Source organism: Xenopus laevis, chromosome 6L (genome assembly GCF_017654675.1).
Source record: "Xenopus laevis strain J_2021 chromosome 6L, Xenopus_laevis_v10.1, whole genome shotgun sequence".
Lineage (NCBI taxonomy): Eukaryota > Metazoa > Chordata > Amphibia > Anura > Pipidae > Xenopus > Xenopus laevis.
Window position 1 is genome coordinate 160,658,191 of NC_054381.1, and position 17,979 is coordinate 160,676,169.

At 42.3% G+C, this 17,979-nt stretch overlaps 1 protein-coding gene across 1 annotated transcript in view; it reads left to right on the top strand.

The window, feature by feature from the left end:
- LOC108719450 overlaps positions 1–11,406 on the top strand; it is a 128,382-nt gene extending 116,976 nt beyond the window's left edge. The window contains exons 25-29 of the mRNA XM_041566682.1: positions 2,393–2,547; positions 4,671–4,944; positions 5,982–6,136; positions 9,301–9,565; positions 11,161–11,406. Coding sequence (XP_041422616.1) covers positions 2,393–2,547; positions 4,671–4,944; positions 5,982–6,136; positions 9,301–9,565; positions 11,161–11,308 — 997 coding nt within the window. The 3' untranslated portion in view covers positions 11,309–11,406. The remainder of the gene's footprint in view (positions 1–2,392; positions 2,548–4,670; positions 4,945–5,981; positions 6,137–9,300; positions 9,566–11,160) is intronic.
- The last annotated feature ends 6,573 nt before the right edge of the window (positions 11,407–17,979 follow it).

A 17,979-nucleotide genomic window follows, 5' to 3' on the forward strand; every position in this document is an offset into this window, starting at 1 on the left:
GCCCCATATCCCGCCCACATCGCAGTTAAAAGACCACACAGACATCAGCGCTAAAAAAGTAACCCCCCCCCACACAAGTTGTAAAAAGCTATTGATGGTCAGGGCCCCTTATAAAAAAAATTGGGCCCCAAAAAAAAAAAAATTAAATTTTTTTTTTTTTAAAAACATTGGTGGCAGGGGCCCCCTGTTAAAAAAAACTTGGGGCCCCAACAAAAAAAAATGTAAAAAAAACTAAAAAATAAACAAACATTGGTGGCAGGGGCCCCCTTCTAAGTTAAAAACAAATTGGGCCCCAAAAAAAAATTTGAAAAAAAATTGATTTTTTTTTAAAAAAAAACAAAACATTGGCGGCAGGGGCCCCCTTATAAGTTAAAAACAAATTGGGGAACCAAAAAAAAATTTGAAAAAAAATTAATTTTTTTTTGAAAAAAAAAAAAAAAACATTGGCGGCAGGGGCCCCCTTATAAGTTAAAAACAAATTGGGGCCCCAAAAAAAAATTTGGAGAAAAAAAAATTTTTTTGGAAAAAAAAAAAATGGTGGCAGGGGCCCCCTTACAAGTTAAAAACAAATTGGGGCCCCAAAAAAAATTTAAAAAAAAAATAATTTTTTTTGAAAAAAAAAAAAACTGGTGGCAGGGGCCCCCTTACAAGTTAAAAAAATTTGGGGCCACCAAAAAGAAAATTAATTTTTTTTTAAAAAAAAAACCCAAAAAAAAACAATGGTGGCAAGGGGCCCCTTACGAGTTAAAAAAAAAATTGGGGCCCCAAAAACAAAAGTTTTAAAAAAAAAGATTGGTGGCAGGGGCCTATAGAATATTAAAATAATACATTGGTGGCCAGGGGATTAAAAAAAAAAAAAACACAAACTGGTGTTCAGTAGAATTGAACTCATGGCTTCAGTACTTCAACTTCGCCTCCTTTCGTGACTTCGGGTCTTTTCACCGCTTCAGGACTTCGGCTTCGGCTGTTTTCGTGACTTCGGGTCTTTGCGCTGCTTCAGGACTTCGGCTTCGGCTGTTTTCGTGACTTCGGGTCTTTTCGGCGCTTCGTGACTTCGGGACTTCGGCTTTTTCCGTGACTTCGGGTCTTTTCGTCGCATCGGCTTCGGCTTTTCGGCACTTCCGCATTCGGCACTGAAGAGGCAAGACGTACGGCTCGGGCGCTCGTAAGGGGGGCCCGGATCTTCAAAAAAATGCAGCGCTGCCGGGCCCCCCTTCATGCCCGGGCCCGGTACGCTTGTCCCCCCTGTCCCCCCCTGATGGCGGCCCTGCCTGTAGGGATCCATAGAGTTAAATTCCCCTACAGGTTGAAAATCCCAAATGGCTGGAAATCTCCTGGTGTGGGCAGCTAAAGGTGGCCTACACAGAGAGATCTGCTCGTTTGGCGATATTGCCAATTGAGTGGATCTATCTCGATATGCCCACTTTGAGGAGGGCGATATCGGACTGATCTGATCATGGGCCCTAGGGCCCAATGATTGGATCATAATACAGGAGTACGGGCAGTTAGATCGCTGGACCGCATCAACAAACATATGCAGTCCGCAACTCTAATGGATTTTTAGCACTGCCCATTTAACATCTGCCAGATTTTTGGCCAGATATCAATTAGGGAAGCCTGTCAGATAGACTTTGTTTGTTGCCAGATTTTATTGACCCATGTATGGCCACCATAAGTGTTGGATCTAAATTGGTCAAGGGAGTGGGAGGTGAGTCATTTGTCCCTGTGCAGTGTGCCCTGGCAGATTTTGGGTTTGGCCAGATGATGCCATTTCTATAAAAAGTTGAGCTGCCACATGCTCAGTTTCATCTTCCTATTTTCACTCCAGGAAGGAGTGTGTGAATTTGAGCAAAGATGTAAGGGCCTGAGGAATTGAGAGGCCCATTGAGGGCTTGGGGTATGGGGCCCCAAGCCTTGTGAGCTCAACCATGGAGGGTTTAGAGCTCGGAGGCAGAGGAGAGACTGTGACTGGAGCTGCTTGCGAATAGATTCAAGTAAAGGGGTTTTTGTTATGCTCAGCTTGGATAGCTTGGGAGCCCAGCCTTGAGGATGTGGAGATGCTGTGGATGCATGGGCAAGTATCACTACCTGGGGAAAGTTAAGAACTCTTGGATGAAAGGGACTGTTATTGTCTTTATCCACCCGGAGTGGAGTGTGCAGGACTGGATTTACATAGTGGGCACCCCTAGGTCGCCCCATTCCCTCACTTTTATTCGCTCAAATTTTCATCATGGGACTGGAGCAATGGGGACAGATGCAAAATACTATTGTATCGCCTGTGCATCCCGAATGTTTCTGAACCAATGTAGGTGTGGTTGGGTCATGCTGACCCATAAAAACAGATTCCCCAGAATGACAGTTTTTATATAATTCTACCCTCTTTCCCCCCCAGGTGTGGGACCATTACCATAGGCACTGAAGCCATTATCATTCTGTCCTGCGGAGGAATGGAGGGTCGCTATGTGAGTGTGGTTATTCCCGGGAGAGAGGAATATCTCCAGCTCTGTGAAGTGGAGGTTTATGGGGAGGAATCTACTGGTTATAAAGGTAAGGACTGTCTGAGCAAGAGTGAAGCAGAAGGAATACTAGGAAATAAACTAGTTTGGCTCCTAAAATAAGAATATAAAATTGGAGTATGGCATACTCTATAGCAGTGATCCCCCAACAGTGGCTCATGGGTAACATGTTGCTCACCAACTTCTTGGATGTTGCACTTAGTGGCCTCAAAGCAGGTCCTTATTTTTGATTTCCGGGCTTGAAGGTAAGATTTGGTTGCACTAAAACTACTGCCAAGCAGAGCCTCTTGTAGACTGTCTGTCCATATAGAGGCTACAAAATAGCCAATCACATCCCTTATTTGGTACCCCATGGACTTTTTTTCATGTTTGTGCTGCTCTCCAACTCTTTTTACATTTGAAAGTGGCTCATGGGTAAAAAAAAAAAAAAAGGTTGGGGACCCCTGTTGTATAGGCTACAGTTACCTGATAGGGTTTAAACCAGTGTATATATCGGGACCTGATCAGCAAATGCTCTAGTTGGGCTAAATCCTAATGGGTGAGCTTAAGTCTATAGAGTATTCATTTCTGAGATTCCTTGGCATACAATGGAGGAGGGGGTCTCCTCACTCAAAATCTTTTTTGGCTAGAATGGAGCTGATACACACACAGCACAGCAGCCCTCAGTTTCTATGAATCATTATGATAAAATGGAAGCATTAGTAGAACTGATACCCAACGAAACAATTCTACTAAAATGAGGGAAAATCCCAATATGTACAAGTGCTTTGACGTAAGCAATGGGGCTCACCATAGTTCCAGGGGACCATCCAGGACACCGTGTCTTAGGATCACTTCACACAATTTGAGGTATCAACGAAGTGCAGGCTGAGTGACCAGTCCTTCGAGCAGTCAGTGGTGGACTGGAACTTAACTATGAATCGAGCAGTTCAGTGAATAGGTGCAGGTACGCGTTGCCTAGTCCGTGTCCCAGCGTTTCTTAGCCTTTGTGCAAGGCTGTTTAATTGTGCCATATCAATTCTGACACTATTGGGACTAGGGTGTCACAGCTACTATAAAGAAACACTGGCTGCTAATTAAAGCAAGCAGTAATGAGTGTGTCATTCCTTAAAGAAGAACTAAACCCTCAAAACGAATATGGGTAAAAATGGCCTATTTTATATAGTGAACTTATTGCACGAGGCTAAAGTTTGAGCTTGTCAATAGCAGCAATGATCCAGGACTTCAAACTTGTCACAGGGGGTCACCATCTTGGAAAGTGTCTGTGACACTCACATGCTCAGTGGGCTCTGATTGGCTGTTGAGAAGCTAAGCTTAGGGCTCGTCACTAATTATCCAGCAGAAAATGAGCTTCCCTGGCTGTAATATAAGCTGATGCTACAGGTTTGCTGATTATTCAATTCTGATGCTAATTGCACTGGTTTCTGTGCTGCCATGTAGTAATTATGTGTATTAATTACTAATCAGCCTTATATTGTGACATTTCTATTCTATGTGTACTGTATATTGTGAGTGGCTCCCTAAGCTCAGTAAGTGACAGCAGCACAGAGCATGTGAATCAGTGAATCAGCAGAAAAGAAGATGGGGAGCTACTGGGGCATCTTTGGAGACACAGATCTTTACTGCTAAAGGGCTGTGGTTGCCTTGGGCTGGTACAGAAGCACAAAACATCATGTACAACATTTCTACCTACTTCTTTAGTTAGGCTTTAGTTCTCCTTTAAATCAGCATGGGGGGGTGTGAGTAAGGAATTGCTATATTTCCAGTTGGGTTCCTCTAAAAAATTATTCCAAATTGAATTCGGCTACCTTACATTCCACCTAGGAGTGCGGTTAGACCACTGGTAGGGTGGGGGTAGGGATGATCCACCGATGCTTATGCAGAAGTGCACTATGGGTCGGTGCACAGCCAGTGTTCTACTACTACCTGGTTTGCAACATGTTTACTGTAGTAAATAAGCTTTACATTCACATAAGATTTTTAGTATATGAAAGCTCTCTCCTCGTCAGAACCATCTCCAATGAGACGTTGGTCTGTAGTTATAAGGAGAAATGGTAGCTTCTCTACTTGTCTTGGCCATGTGATTGAATGATTAAATAGGAATTGTTATACACCGTTTTGTCTTCATAATTCCCGATACTGTCGCTTTTACAGACAATCTGGCACGGTCAGGAGATGTCAAGCAGAGCTCCACCTACAGGCAGAAGTACAGAACTGCTGCCACTGTTGATGGCGTTAAAAGAACAAAGTCCCTCATCCACCCGTGTACCCCCACTAAACACGACAACCCGGCTTGGTGGCAGCTGGACCTGAAAAAAAGATACAATGTCCAGACAGTTCTGATAATAAACAGGATGGATGAGCACAGCGAGCGTCTATTAGGAGCCGAAATTCGTGTAGGAGATTTAGCAAATAACAACAACCCTGTGTGAGCCCCAAATGACTCCTTTCTATTTTTTACTCAACCCCACTTAATTTATCATGCAACTTACTGAGTGATACCACTATGGCAGCACAGGTATTCCCCTGTAGGGATGTAGCGAACCGCCGATAATGTGTTCGCGAACGCCGTTCGCGAACACCGGCAAAAATTGCGAACAGTTCGCGAACAGTTCGCGAACTTCGAACATCCGAAAATCGTTCGATTCGAACGATCGAAGGATTTTAATCGTTCGATCGAACGATTTTCGTTCGAATCGAACGAAAATCGTTCGATTTTAGCGATCGAATGGTCGAATAGTCGAACGATTTTGACGCGAACGCCTATTGGCGAACGTCACGCGACGTTCGCGAACTTGCGGCGGACGCGAACAGCCGATGTTCGCGCGAACAAGTTCGCCGGCGAACAGTCCGCGACATCCCTATTCCCCTGTACTAAGTACAATTCAGCAGGAACAGTCCCTAAGTTTGCTCATAGTCTGTACAGAGAGATCCCATAAAACTATGACAGCATAGGTATTCCCTGTACTAAGCACAATTCAGCAGGAACAGTCCCCTAAGTTTGCTCATAGTCTGTACAGAGAGATCCCATAAAACTATGGCAGCATAGGTATTCCCCTGTACTAAGCACAATTCAGCAGGAACAGTCCCCTAAGTTTGCTCATAGTCTGTACAGAGAGATCCCATAAAACTATGGCAGCATAGGTATTCACCTGTACTAAGCACAATTCAGCAGGAACAGTCCCCTAAGTTTGCTCATAGTCTGTACAGAGAGATCCCATAAAACTATGGCAGCATAGGTATTCCCCTGTACTAAGCACAATTCAGCAGGAACAGCTCCCTGTGTTTGCTTATGCAAAATGCATCATGTTCATAAATGAAGCTTTGAGAGTCGTTGTGCAGCCTTGCTTTGTGTATCCAAATGAATTACCAACATAAGTGTGTCGTTTTTTGCTGTGCTCGTTTTCAAAAGATAACTCTGCTCTCCTGCTGTTGTCAATATCCCATTATGTCGTGTTTCCCCAGATGCAGAAACATCACAGACGTCTCACAAGCCAACATCACTCTGTACTGTAATGGGATGGAGGGTCGCTATGTGAGTGTGGTTATTCCCGGGCGCAGACAATATCTCCAGCTCTGTGAAGTGGAAGTTTATGGGGAGGAATCTATAAATCAGGAAGGTAAATGCTGCTGGTGGTCATATTATTCCAACACTTATTGGTCTATTTCAGAGAACACATGGAAGTTTTGTTGGTTCCCTCTCATCTGACTAAATGAAGCATAACGGCAAAATAGGCCCTGGCATTTCATATACATAAACAACCCCCCATCAAATAGTGACTAGTACTGACTAATTTGTGACTGGCTAAGGCATCTTACAGCAGCCTCTATGCAATTTGCCAGAATCCACAGATTGATGTCCTGCTTGGTACCCTGTCAACAACCAAAGGGAAGCATTATAGCACCCAGGAAACTGCAGGAATGAATAGAATTAAAGAACCACCCTAGGACGTAGATAGGTGAGGGGCTTGCTCCTCTTCTTGACTGATGTACAATATCAATATATGTGTGAGATACAGATCATTATCCCAAGGTTTGGGGGTGCAGGAGTATAGAGGGGACAGTGGGGTTCCTGACTGATGTACAATATCAATATATGTGTGAGATACAGATCTTTATCCCAAGGTTTGGGGGTACAGGAGTATAGAGGGGACAGTGGGGTTCCTGACTGATGTACAGTATCAATATATGTGTGAGATACAGATCATTATCCCAAGGTTTGGGGGTACAGAAGTATAGAGGGGGCCAGTGGGGTTCCTGACTGATGTACAATATCAATATATGTGTGAGATACAGATTATTATCCCAAGGTTTGGGGGTGCAGGAGTATAGAGGGACAGTGGGGTTCCTGACTGATGTACAATATCAATATATGTGTGAGATACAGATCATTATCCCCAAGGTTTGGGGGTACAGGAGTATAGAGGGACAGTGGGGTTCCTGACTGATGTACAATATCAATATAAGTGTGAGATACAGGTCATTATCCCAAGGTTTGGGGGTGCAGGAGTATAGAGGGACAGTGGGGTTCCTGACTGATGTACAATATCAATATATGTGTGAGATACAGATCATTATCCCAAGGTTTGGGGGTGCAGGAGTATAGAGGGGACAACGGGGTTCATGACTTATGTACAATATCAATATATGTGTGAGATACAGATCATTATCCCAAGGTTTGGGGGTGCAGGAGTATCGAGGGGACAGTGGGGTTCCTGACTGATGTACAATATCAATATATGCATGAGATACAGATCATTATCCCCAAGGTTTGGGGTGCAGGAGTATAGAGGGACAGTGGGGTTCCCGACTGATGTACAATATCAATATATGTGTGAGATACAGATCATTACCCCAAGGTTTGGGGGTGCAGGAGTATAGAGGGACAGTGGGGTTCCTGACTGATGTACAATATCAATATATGTGTGAGATACAGATCATTATGCCAAGGTTTGGGGGTACAGGAGTATAGAGGGACAGTGGGGTTCCTGACTGATGTACAATATCAATATATGTGTGAGATACAGATCTTTATCCCAAGGTTTGGGGGTACAGGAGTATAGAGGGGACAGTGGGGTTCCTGACTGATGTACAGTATCAATATATGTGTGAGATACAGATCATTATCCCAAGGTTTGGGGGTGCAGGAGTATAGAGGGGACAACGGGGTTCATGACTTATGTACAATATCAATATATGTGTGAGATACAGATCATTATCCCAAGGTTTGGGGGTGCAGGAGTATCGAGGGGACAGTGGGGTTCCTGACTGATGTACAATATCAATATATGCATGAGATACAGATCATTATCCCCAAGGTTTGGGGTGCAGGAGTATAGAGGGACAGTGGGGTTCCCGACTGATGTACAATATCAATATATGTGTGAGATACAGATCATTACCCCAAGGTTTGGGGGTGCAGGAGTATAGAGGGACAGTGGGGTTCCTGACTGATGTACAATATCAATATATGTGTGAGATACAGATCATTATCCCAAGGTTTGGGGATGCAGGAGTATAGAGGGACAGTGGGGTTCCTGACTGATGTACAATATCAATATATGTGTGAGATACAGATCATTATCCCCAAGGTTTGGGGTGCAGGAGTATAGAGGGACAGTGGGGTTCCTGACTGATGTACAATATCAATATATGTGTGAGATACAGATCATTATCCCAAGGTTTGGGGGTACAGGAGTATAGAGGGACAGTAGGGTTCTTGACTGATGTACAATATCAATGTATGTGTGAGATACAGATCATTATCCCAAGGTTTGGGGGTGCAGGAGTATCGAGGGGACAGTGGGGTTCCTGACTTATGTACAATATCAATATATGTGTGAGATACAGATCATTATCCCAAGGTTTGGGGGTGCAGGAGTATCGAGGGGACAGTGGGGTTCCTGACTGATGTACAATATCAATATATGCATGAGATACAGATCATTATCCCCAAGGTTTGGGGTGCAGGAGTATAGAGGGACAGTGGGGTTCCCGACTGATGTACAATATCAATATATGTGTGAGATACAGATCATTACCCCAAGGTTTGGGGGTGCAGGAGTATAGAGGGACAGTGGGGTTCCTGACTGATGTACAATATCAATATATGTGTGAGATACAGATCATTATCCCAAGGTTTGGGGATGCAGGAGTATAGAGGGACAGTGGGGTTCCTGACTGATGTACAATATCAATATATGTGTGAGATACAGATCATTATCCCCAAGGTTTGGGGTGCAGGAGTATAGAGGGACAGTGGGGTTCCTGACTGATGTACAATATCAATATATGTGTGAGATACAGATCATTATCCCAAGGTTTGGGGGTACAGGAGTATAGAGGGACAGTGGGGTTCCTGACTGATGTACAATATCAATATATGTGTGAGATACAGATCATTATCCCCAAGGTTTGGGGTGCAGGAGTATAGAGGGACAGTGGGGTTCCTGACTGATGTACAATATCAATATATGTGTGAGATACAGATCATTATCCCAAGGTTTGGGGGTACAGGAGTATAGAGGGACAGTAGGGTTCTTGACTGATGTACAATATCAATGTATGTGTGAGATACAGAGTGTAAGAGGGTTACGTCATATTCCTTGAGGTTTGTTTTCTACATTAAATTTGTTTCCCTAAAACTTCTAGCTACACCACTACAATTCACAATTGCAATAATTGATGATTTCTATTCTCCATATCTCCATATTCAGACTGGCAGAGAGGTTCCATGAATTTCTATGGAAATTAACCCTAAGACAGCATTTTTTAATTTTCTTAGGAATAAACCTGGCAAGATCAGGAGAAGTCAGGCAAAGCTCCACAAGAAGCCCTCAAAATGGAGCAGAAAGAGCCATCGATGGCAATAAAGACACAAACAACTACTCACAGCCCTGCACCCAGACAAAGAGGGACAGTCCCGCTTGGTGGAGGCTGGACCTGATGAGAACCTACAGGATTGGGGCCATACTCATAGTGAGCAGGGGGGACCGACTAATAGGAGCTGAGATACGTGTTGGAGATTCATTAAAAAAAGACAACCCATTGTGAGTTCCAAACATCTCCTTCATCTAACTACTTACAGCTTTTCCCATTTTAGTGGGCTGGACGACACAGGGTATTGGCCAAAAAATATCCTAGATATTTATGTACTACTAAAGGGAGGAATGTTCTATATATCAGAAAATGCATTTCTACATTTTTCTGTAGGTGCCAAAACAAATACCCTACACCAGGGGTCCCCAACCTTTTTTATCCACATTCAAATTTAAAAAGAATTGGGGAGCAAAACAAGCATGAAAAAAGTTCCTGGGGATGCCAAATAAAAGATATGATTGGCTATTTGGTAGACCCTATGTGGACTGGCAGCCTAGAGAGAGCTCTGTTTGGCCATAAATTGCTTTTTTGCCTCCAAGTCAGTAATTCAATAGTATTCACCTGCTTTGAGGCCACAGAGAGCAACAACACATATTGCCCACGAGCCACTGGTTGGGGACACTGCCCTACACCATTTGCAAGTGGCCTTTGAGAATTCTTGGTTAAAGAAGAATTCAACCCTAAAGTTAAAAAAAATCCCTACCCCCCTACTCTAGATGGACCCTCTCTCTCTCCTCCCCCCTGCCTAAGTGTTACCCCCAGCAAATGCCCCTAACGTTTTACTTACCCCTCCGTGCAGATTCAGGCATCAGCTGCTTTGGTAATCTTCAGAATGAGACCAGTGCTTTATCAATTTTCGTGAGTTTTGGCGCATGCGCAGATGTTCGCAAAAGAAAAAATTGCTACAACTGCGCATGCGCCGCCAAGCTGGTCACATTCAGAAGAAAAGAAGATGGCGCCCGTGAACTCCGATGCCTGAATTTTCACCTAGGGGTAAGTAAAATGTTAGGGACATTTGCCCGGAATAACACTTAGGTTTGAGGGAGGGGGGTCTATGTAGGGTAGGGGTATGGTTTTTTAACTTAAGGGTTGAATTCTCCTTTAAGGTTTTCTAGTTTTATTTTAGTAGAAAAACATGTTTTAATACCTAAAGGGAGTGTAGAATTGGGTCTAAAAGGTAATCCTCTCCAGGTTACTACTGGCTAATAAAGCAAATGAGGAGTCAGAAATGGTTTTGAATGGGGTCCAGACACACATTTATGCCCAGAAGAGCAACAGTTTATGAAGAAATAGTTGAGGGTGAAGATAGCAACAGCAGGCCATCATGGCACATACAACTAGTGCTTGTCAGCCATTCCTACATGATGGATCCCACAAAGTTTGTGTTTCTCTTGCGCTCACTTTTTCTCTTCAATTGCAGCAAAATTAGGAGAATTATATAGTGCAGATCTAGAGTTTTGTGACCAAGTCCACAGTGAAAGTCTTCGATGTATATTTTTATTATTTGTGTTCAACATGGACCATACAAGTGGAGTTTGTATTCCAAAAGTGTTTTGGCAAGTTACAGCAAGCCAGTGAGGTCTGTGGTCTTCTAGCCATAGTGGGCAAGGACAGGCCTGGGCTTGGATATGAATGATGTACCTGGGTGAGGCCTGACACATCTGACATTTTGTAATGTCTAGATCACCAACATTGAGAGGAAAGTTGAATGGCCACTGTATCTTGCTGCCTTTTAATAACAATCCCATTATTTATCTTTCCCCAGATGTGCCACCATCACTGAGATCTTCCAAGATGCCACCACTGTCTATTGTTATGGGATGGAGGGACGTTATATCACTGTGCTCATTTCAGGAGATCTCTCTCTGTGTGAAGTGGAGGTCTATGGGCATCAGCCTTACACTAGCCAATGAAATTCATCCTATTTGTCATCGTATACATTAATGAGACATGTCATAGGAAGTACTTATAAGGCACCGGCTTCTGTCATAATAAACCCTGGTTTTATAAACTGTGTCTCATTCAGAAATGTTTCAACTTCTAGATGTAATGAGTGGCCAGCTTTATTCTTGTCTTTATAATTCTGTGGGGTAAACAGAGTGTTTGTCCTAGAGGAGCTTGTGACTGGGGGAGCTGGTGCAGTTTGAAGAGGCAGAGCATTGAGGAACAATTTTGGAGGTGTAGTAATCCTGGGGAACCCAGTAAGTTTGAAAAAGAAAACAATTTAAAGAGAAAACTGCACAGAGGCAGGAAAAAGAGGAGAAGGTATTGCAGAGGGAAGTTCTAAAACTGCTCAAGATAACAAGTCTCCTTTAATAAAAAGCAAAAATCTTGTTTGCACCTCTGCAGCAGGTCCGACCACTTAACCCCGGTTATGTTTTGGTAGCCGAGGATGAGTAGTGTATAACAGTGCTTTATTAGCAGGTTCATGCAGCCATTACACAACAGTAAGCATCTCAAACACCGCAAGCTGTATAGAAAGTATGCACAGTATAAGTCTTGAGCACAGTGACATCTACAGGCCATTTGTATAAACACCACAACCCCCTTATATTTATGTTATACAGGAGGTCTTTAGGCGTAGATCAGCAACATCCTTTTTAATTACCATTAATTAAAGTGCTGATGACTATGTAGGGGGGTTACTTACTAAAATCCAAATGTATCTCATATTTTACCAAACTCCCATGCCCGATTTTAGCTTATTTATTAATAAAAAAGACTCAATTGAATCAGATCGCTAGAATTCTTCTCCTGATTGCTCTAAGTTTTCTGGCTTTTTTCTCAAATTTATTGAGTTTTTGCCCAAAAATCCTGAAAAAGTCGGATTTTCGGGCTGAACACAGAGCAGACAACAGAAACTTCAAATTGAGTTAGATGCCACTCCTATTGACGTATACAGGACATTGACAGCTCTGAGATGGCGATTTTCAGATTCAGGCTTTTTGCAGCATTGGGGTATAATAAATCTCCCAAAATTTGAGTTTTCTTTCCTCAAAGAATTAGAATCTTCTAGTAAAAAAACAAAGCTCACATTTTTTGAGATTTTAACATTTGGATTTTAATAAATATAAAATAAAAGTTTACAGAAGTCTACAGAATGTTGAATATGCTTTATATACAGGTATGGGACCTGTTATCCAGAATGCTCAGGGCCTAGCTTTTTTTTTCTGGATAATGGATGTTTCATAAATTTGGATCTTCATACCTTCAGTCTACTAGAAAATCATGTAAGTATTAAATAAACCCAATAGGCCAATAAGGATTAATTATATCTTAGTTGGGCTGAAGTACAAGCGACTGTTTTATTATTACTCAGAAAAAGGAAATCATTTAAAAAAAATTTGTATTATTTGGATAAAATGGAGTCTATGGGAGACGGCCCTTTCCATAATTCGGAACGGGTCTGGATAACGGGTTTCCGGATAATGGATCCCATACCTGTATTAAGATTATTTTGTTAGTATTAATAGTGTATATCGTATTTATAGTTTATCATTTATTATTTTATTACATTATATTCTTTTAATTTTTTTACCCCACTGGAAAAAAATGGTCAGCGGAGAAGGGGAAGAAAGATTCAGCAAAAATAAATTGCTTCCCCCATGTGCTGACACTGGTTTATATTCCATAACAACCCCCACATATTCCCACTTTGCCCACTGTATTCTTCACCCATTACAAACACAGAGATCTGTAGCATTTGACTCTATTTAGGAATCTGTTAGATGAACACCAAGCACCCAAGGGTCCCCAAGATTACCCATCACTCCCCAAACTGAGGATGATTCAGCAATTGTCAGGGCACCCCAATTCTGCATCAAGTTTTTATAACTTTCAGTTTCCTCTAGGGATGCACCAAATCCACTTGAATCCTTCTCGAAAGATTCGGCCGAATACCGATCCGAATCCTAATTTGCATATGCAAATTAACGGTGGGAAGGGAAAAACATTTTTTACTTCCTTGTTTTGTTACAAAAAGTCACGCGATTTCCATCCAGCCCCTAATTGCATATGCCAATTAGGATTCGGATTTGATTTGGCCTGAATCTGAATCCTACTGAAAAAGGCCGAATCCTGGCTGAATCCCGAACTGAATCCTGGATTTGGTGCATCCCTAGTTTCCTCTTCCTAGTTATCCAATTGACACACATTTAACTCACCAAGCCTTGGATCTAGGGGGCCGATTCACTAACTTCGAGTCAAGGATTCGAAGTAAAAAAACTTCGAATTTCAAAGTGTTTTTTGAGCTACTTCGACCATCGAATGGGCTACTACGACCTTCGACTACGACTTCGAATCGAACTGTTCGAACTAAAAATCGTTTGACTATTCGACCATTCGATAGTTGAAGTACTGTCTCTTTAAGAAAAAACTTTGATCCCCTAGTTCGCCATCTAAAAGCTACCGAACTCAATGTTAGCCTATGGGGAAGGTCCCCATAGACTTTTCTAAGTTTTTTGATCGAAGGATATTCCTTCGATCGTTGGATTCGATCGTTGGAATCGTTTGATTCGAAGGATTTTATCGTTCGATCAAAGGAATAATCCTTCAATCGCACTATTTGCGCTAAAATCCTTCAACTTCGATATTCGAAGTCGAAGGATTTTAATTCCCAGTCAAATATCGAGGGTTAATTAACCCTCGATATTCGACCCTTTGTGAATCGGCCCCTAAGTGTCGGTGGCTCATTGTTTTATACTGTAGGTGTAGAGACGGAGCAGATCCAGTGGCGTATACTAAAAGGCAAGAAACATAAATATAAGCTCTACTACGAAGGGACACCGGACCCATCGGGCAGAGAATGTCTCAGATAAAGCAGAAATATCCAGCACTGCTGCTACAGAAATGTTTCCGTTGGTACAGCCTCTATTTTACAGCATCTCATCTCCCAGGAATCCCCATGTACCAAAATCATACAAGCTACAAATGAATGCAAGGGGCCGACGGAGCAGTTTGAGGGCCAATGTACATAGAATTATATAAGTATATGGCATGTGGCTCCTGAGTGTTGGGAGATGATACGGAACCATAAGCAAGAGAGGAGGGGGAGTCTCTGGGCTGAACCCTAAAAGTGCTCCACTCATGTGCTGCACCCCCTTACGGAACGCATTTTAGGACATCCTGCAGCGAAATACTTCTCCTTCATGCGATGTCCTATGTCTTTGGAATGGCGCATCGGTTGCTTTTACCGTCAGTCATCGTTGAAATCTGCAATCGCACCTCCGTCCTCTACCCTCCCTTCTCAACCTTCAGTCTTACCAACTCCGCCATCAGCCCTCCATCCTCCACCCTCAATCCTCCATCCTCCACCCTCAATCCTCTGCCTTCCGCCCTCAGTCCTCTTCCTGTTAGTCCTCGTCCCTCCGCCCTCCCTGCTCAGTACTCCCCCGCAGATCTCTCTTTTCAGCCGACAGTCTTATTCATAACTTTATGAAGTGGTGAGCGAGGGTGTGGAGGGCTGAGGGGGAAGACTGAGGGCGCAGTTCGTATGACGGCTGAGAATGAAGGGTAGAGGACGCAGGTGCGATTGCAGATTTGGACGATGACTGACGGTAAAAGCAACAGATGCACCATTCGGAAACATAGGACATCGCATGAAGGAGATGTATTTCGCAGCAGGATGTCCTAAAATGCGTTCCGTACCCCCTGCCCCTGTGGCACAACTCCATTCCCATAAGAATACACCCAATGTGCCCACATGGCAGCCACAGGATTGGCTCTTATTGGCATCATCCCATACGTAGCGCACAAGCACCCAAGTCTTAGCCGGTCTGGCGAACGCGTGTAGATTTTGTGACGGGGGCCCTGGAGAGGGTTGGCCGCCGTGGCTCAGGTATTTGTTACAGGCCTGGCCGGTTAGAAAGTGAGGCTTGATACCCGAAGTGGTAGTTAATAGGGAATAAAGATAAATGATATAGGAAAGGTCAGTGATCCCAATGTATTAGAGTGAGGGAATAAATGATAAATATATAGGAAGGTCAGGTGATCCCCAATGTTATTAATAGGGATAAAGATAATATAAAAGCGAAGGCCCGTGTACCCAATGTTATGAATAGGGAATAAACGAATAAAGTCATATAGGGAAGGGTCAGTGATCCAAGGTTCATTAATAGGAAATAAAGATAAGAATAATATAGGAAGGTCAGTGATCCAAATGTTATTAATAAGGGATAGAAGATATAATATATAGCCGAAAGGACACCGTGATCCGCAATGTTATTCTATAGGGAATGAGAGAGATAAATATATAGGAAAGGCCCGTGATCGACAATGTTATTAATAGGGAATAAAGATAAATAGTTATAGGTAAGGCCAGTGATCCAATGTTAATTAATTAAGGGAATAGAGAGATAAATATACTAAAGGAAGGGTCAGTGATATGATCCCAAGTATTAAGTAGGGGAATAAAAGAAGAATATAGAGGAAGCCCGTGATTCCGCCAATGTTTATTTATAGGGAATAGAGAGGAATAATATATAAGGAAGGTCAGTGATATGATCCCAATGTATTAATAGGGAATAAAGAAAATATATAGGAAGGTCAGTGGATTCCCAGATGTTATAATGGAGGGAATAAGAGATAAATATATAGGGGAAGGTCAAGTGATGCCAATGTTGATTAATAGGGGAAAAGATAAATATATAGGAAAGGTCAGTTGGAGTCCCAATGTTATTGAATGAGGGAATAGAAGATAAATATACTAGGATAAGGGTCAGTGTCCCAATGGTTAGTTAAGTAGGGGAAATAAGATAAGAGATATAGGGGAGGGGCCGCGTGACTCCAATGTTATTGAGATAGGGAATAATGAATAAATATATGTAGGAAAATCAGTGGAATCGCCTGTTGAGTCTAATAGGGAACATAAAGATAAAATATATAGGAATGGGGTCAGTGATCCCAAATGTGTTATTAAGTAGGGGGGAATACGATTAAATAGAGATACGGGAAGGTCAGGATTCCCATTGGTATGATAATTAGGGAATAAAGATCACATTTATTAGAGGAAGGGTCAGTGATACTGATGCCCAATGTCTAGGATAGGGGAGAGCAAAGATAAATATAATAGGAAGGGCCCGTGATCGCCAATGTGGATGATGGAGAGCGAAGATAAATATAGTAGGAAGGCCGTGAATCCCAGAGGTTATTTATAGGGAAGAAGAATAATGAGTAGGAAGGTCAAGTGAGCCCTATGTATTAAATAGGGAATAAAGATAAATATAGGTGAGGAGGTCAGGTGATCGCAATGTTATTAAAGGGAATAGAAGATAAATTAGACGGAAGGCCCAAAGTGATCCAATGGGTTATTTATAGGGAATTAAAGATAAATATATAGGGAAGGCGCAGGCGATCGCAATGTGTGATTAAGGAGGGAAATCAAAGATAAACGTGACTAGTAGAAGGCAGTCGATGGGCCAATGTTTGTAATAGGCGAGAGGAAAGATAAAGAGGTGATAGGAGAGGGGGCGCGTGATGCCCATGTATTAATAGGGAGCATAAACGATAAAGAGTAGTAGGAAGGTGCAGTGAGAATCCCAATGTTATAATAGGGAATGAGAGATAAATATAGTAGGAAGGTCGAGTATCGCCAAGTGTTATTGAATAGGGAAATAAAGTATAAATGATATAGGGAGAGGGCGCGTGATCCTCACAGAGTGTTATTTCGAGTAGGAATAAGAGAGTAAATTATAGGCAAGCCAGCGATACCCGAATGTTTTATTGTGAATAGGGAATAAAGATAAATATATAGGGAAGGTCAGTGATCCCAATGTGTTAATAGGGATATTATAGGATAAATATAGTAGGAAGAGGTCAGTTCACATCCCAAGTAGTAATAGGGAATAAGAGAGATAAATTATATACCGGAAGCTGCCACGTGACCCAATGTTAAATGGGGAATAAAGATAGATAGAGAGAGAGAGGTCAGTGATCGCGAGAGTGTTATTAATAGGAATAAAAGATAAATAGTAGAGGGGGAAGGTCAGTGATCCCAATGTTATTAATCTAGGGGGAATAAAGATAAAATATAATAAAGGAGGTCATTGATGCCGAATGTTATTATAAGGGAATAAAGAATAAAATATATAGGAAAGGTCAGTGATCCCAGTGTTATTCATAAGGCGAATAAAGATAAATACTATAGGAACGGTGCAGTGATGCCCGAAGGTTATAATAGGGGGAATGAAAGATTAAAGAATTATAATAGAGGTCAGGAGTGGGCCGAGAGTGTTATAGGGCTTATAGGGAATAAAGATAGAATAGAGTAGGGCAAGATCGAGTGATGACGGACAATGGTATTATGAGGGAATAACAGAGAATATATAGGGGGTAAGTGTCGAGGTGAATGCCCCAATGTCATTAAGAGGAATAAAGATAAATTGAGTGGAAGGTCAGTGATCCCAATGTTTTAATGAGGAGGAATGAGAGTATGAAGAATATGATAAGGAAGGTAAGTGAATCCGACCAATGTTATTATAGGAGATGAAGATAAATATAGTAGGAAGGTCGCTGATCCCAAAGGTAATTAATCAGGGAATAGTAAGATAAATATATAGGAAGGGTGCGAGAGAGAGATCCCAATGTT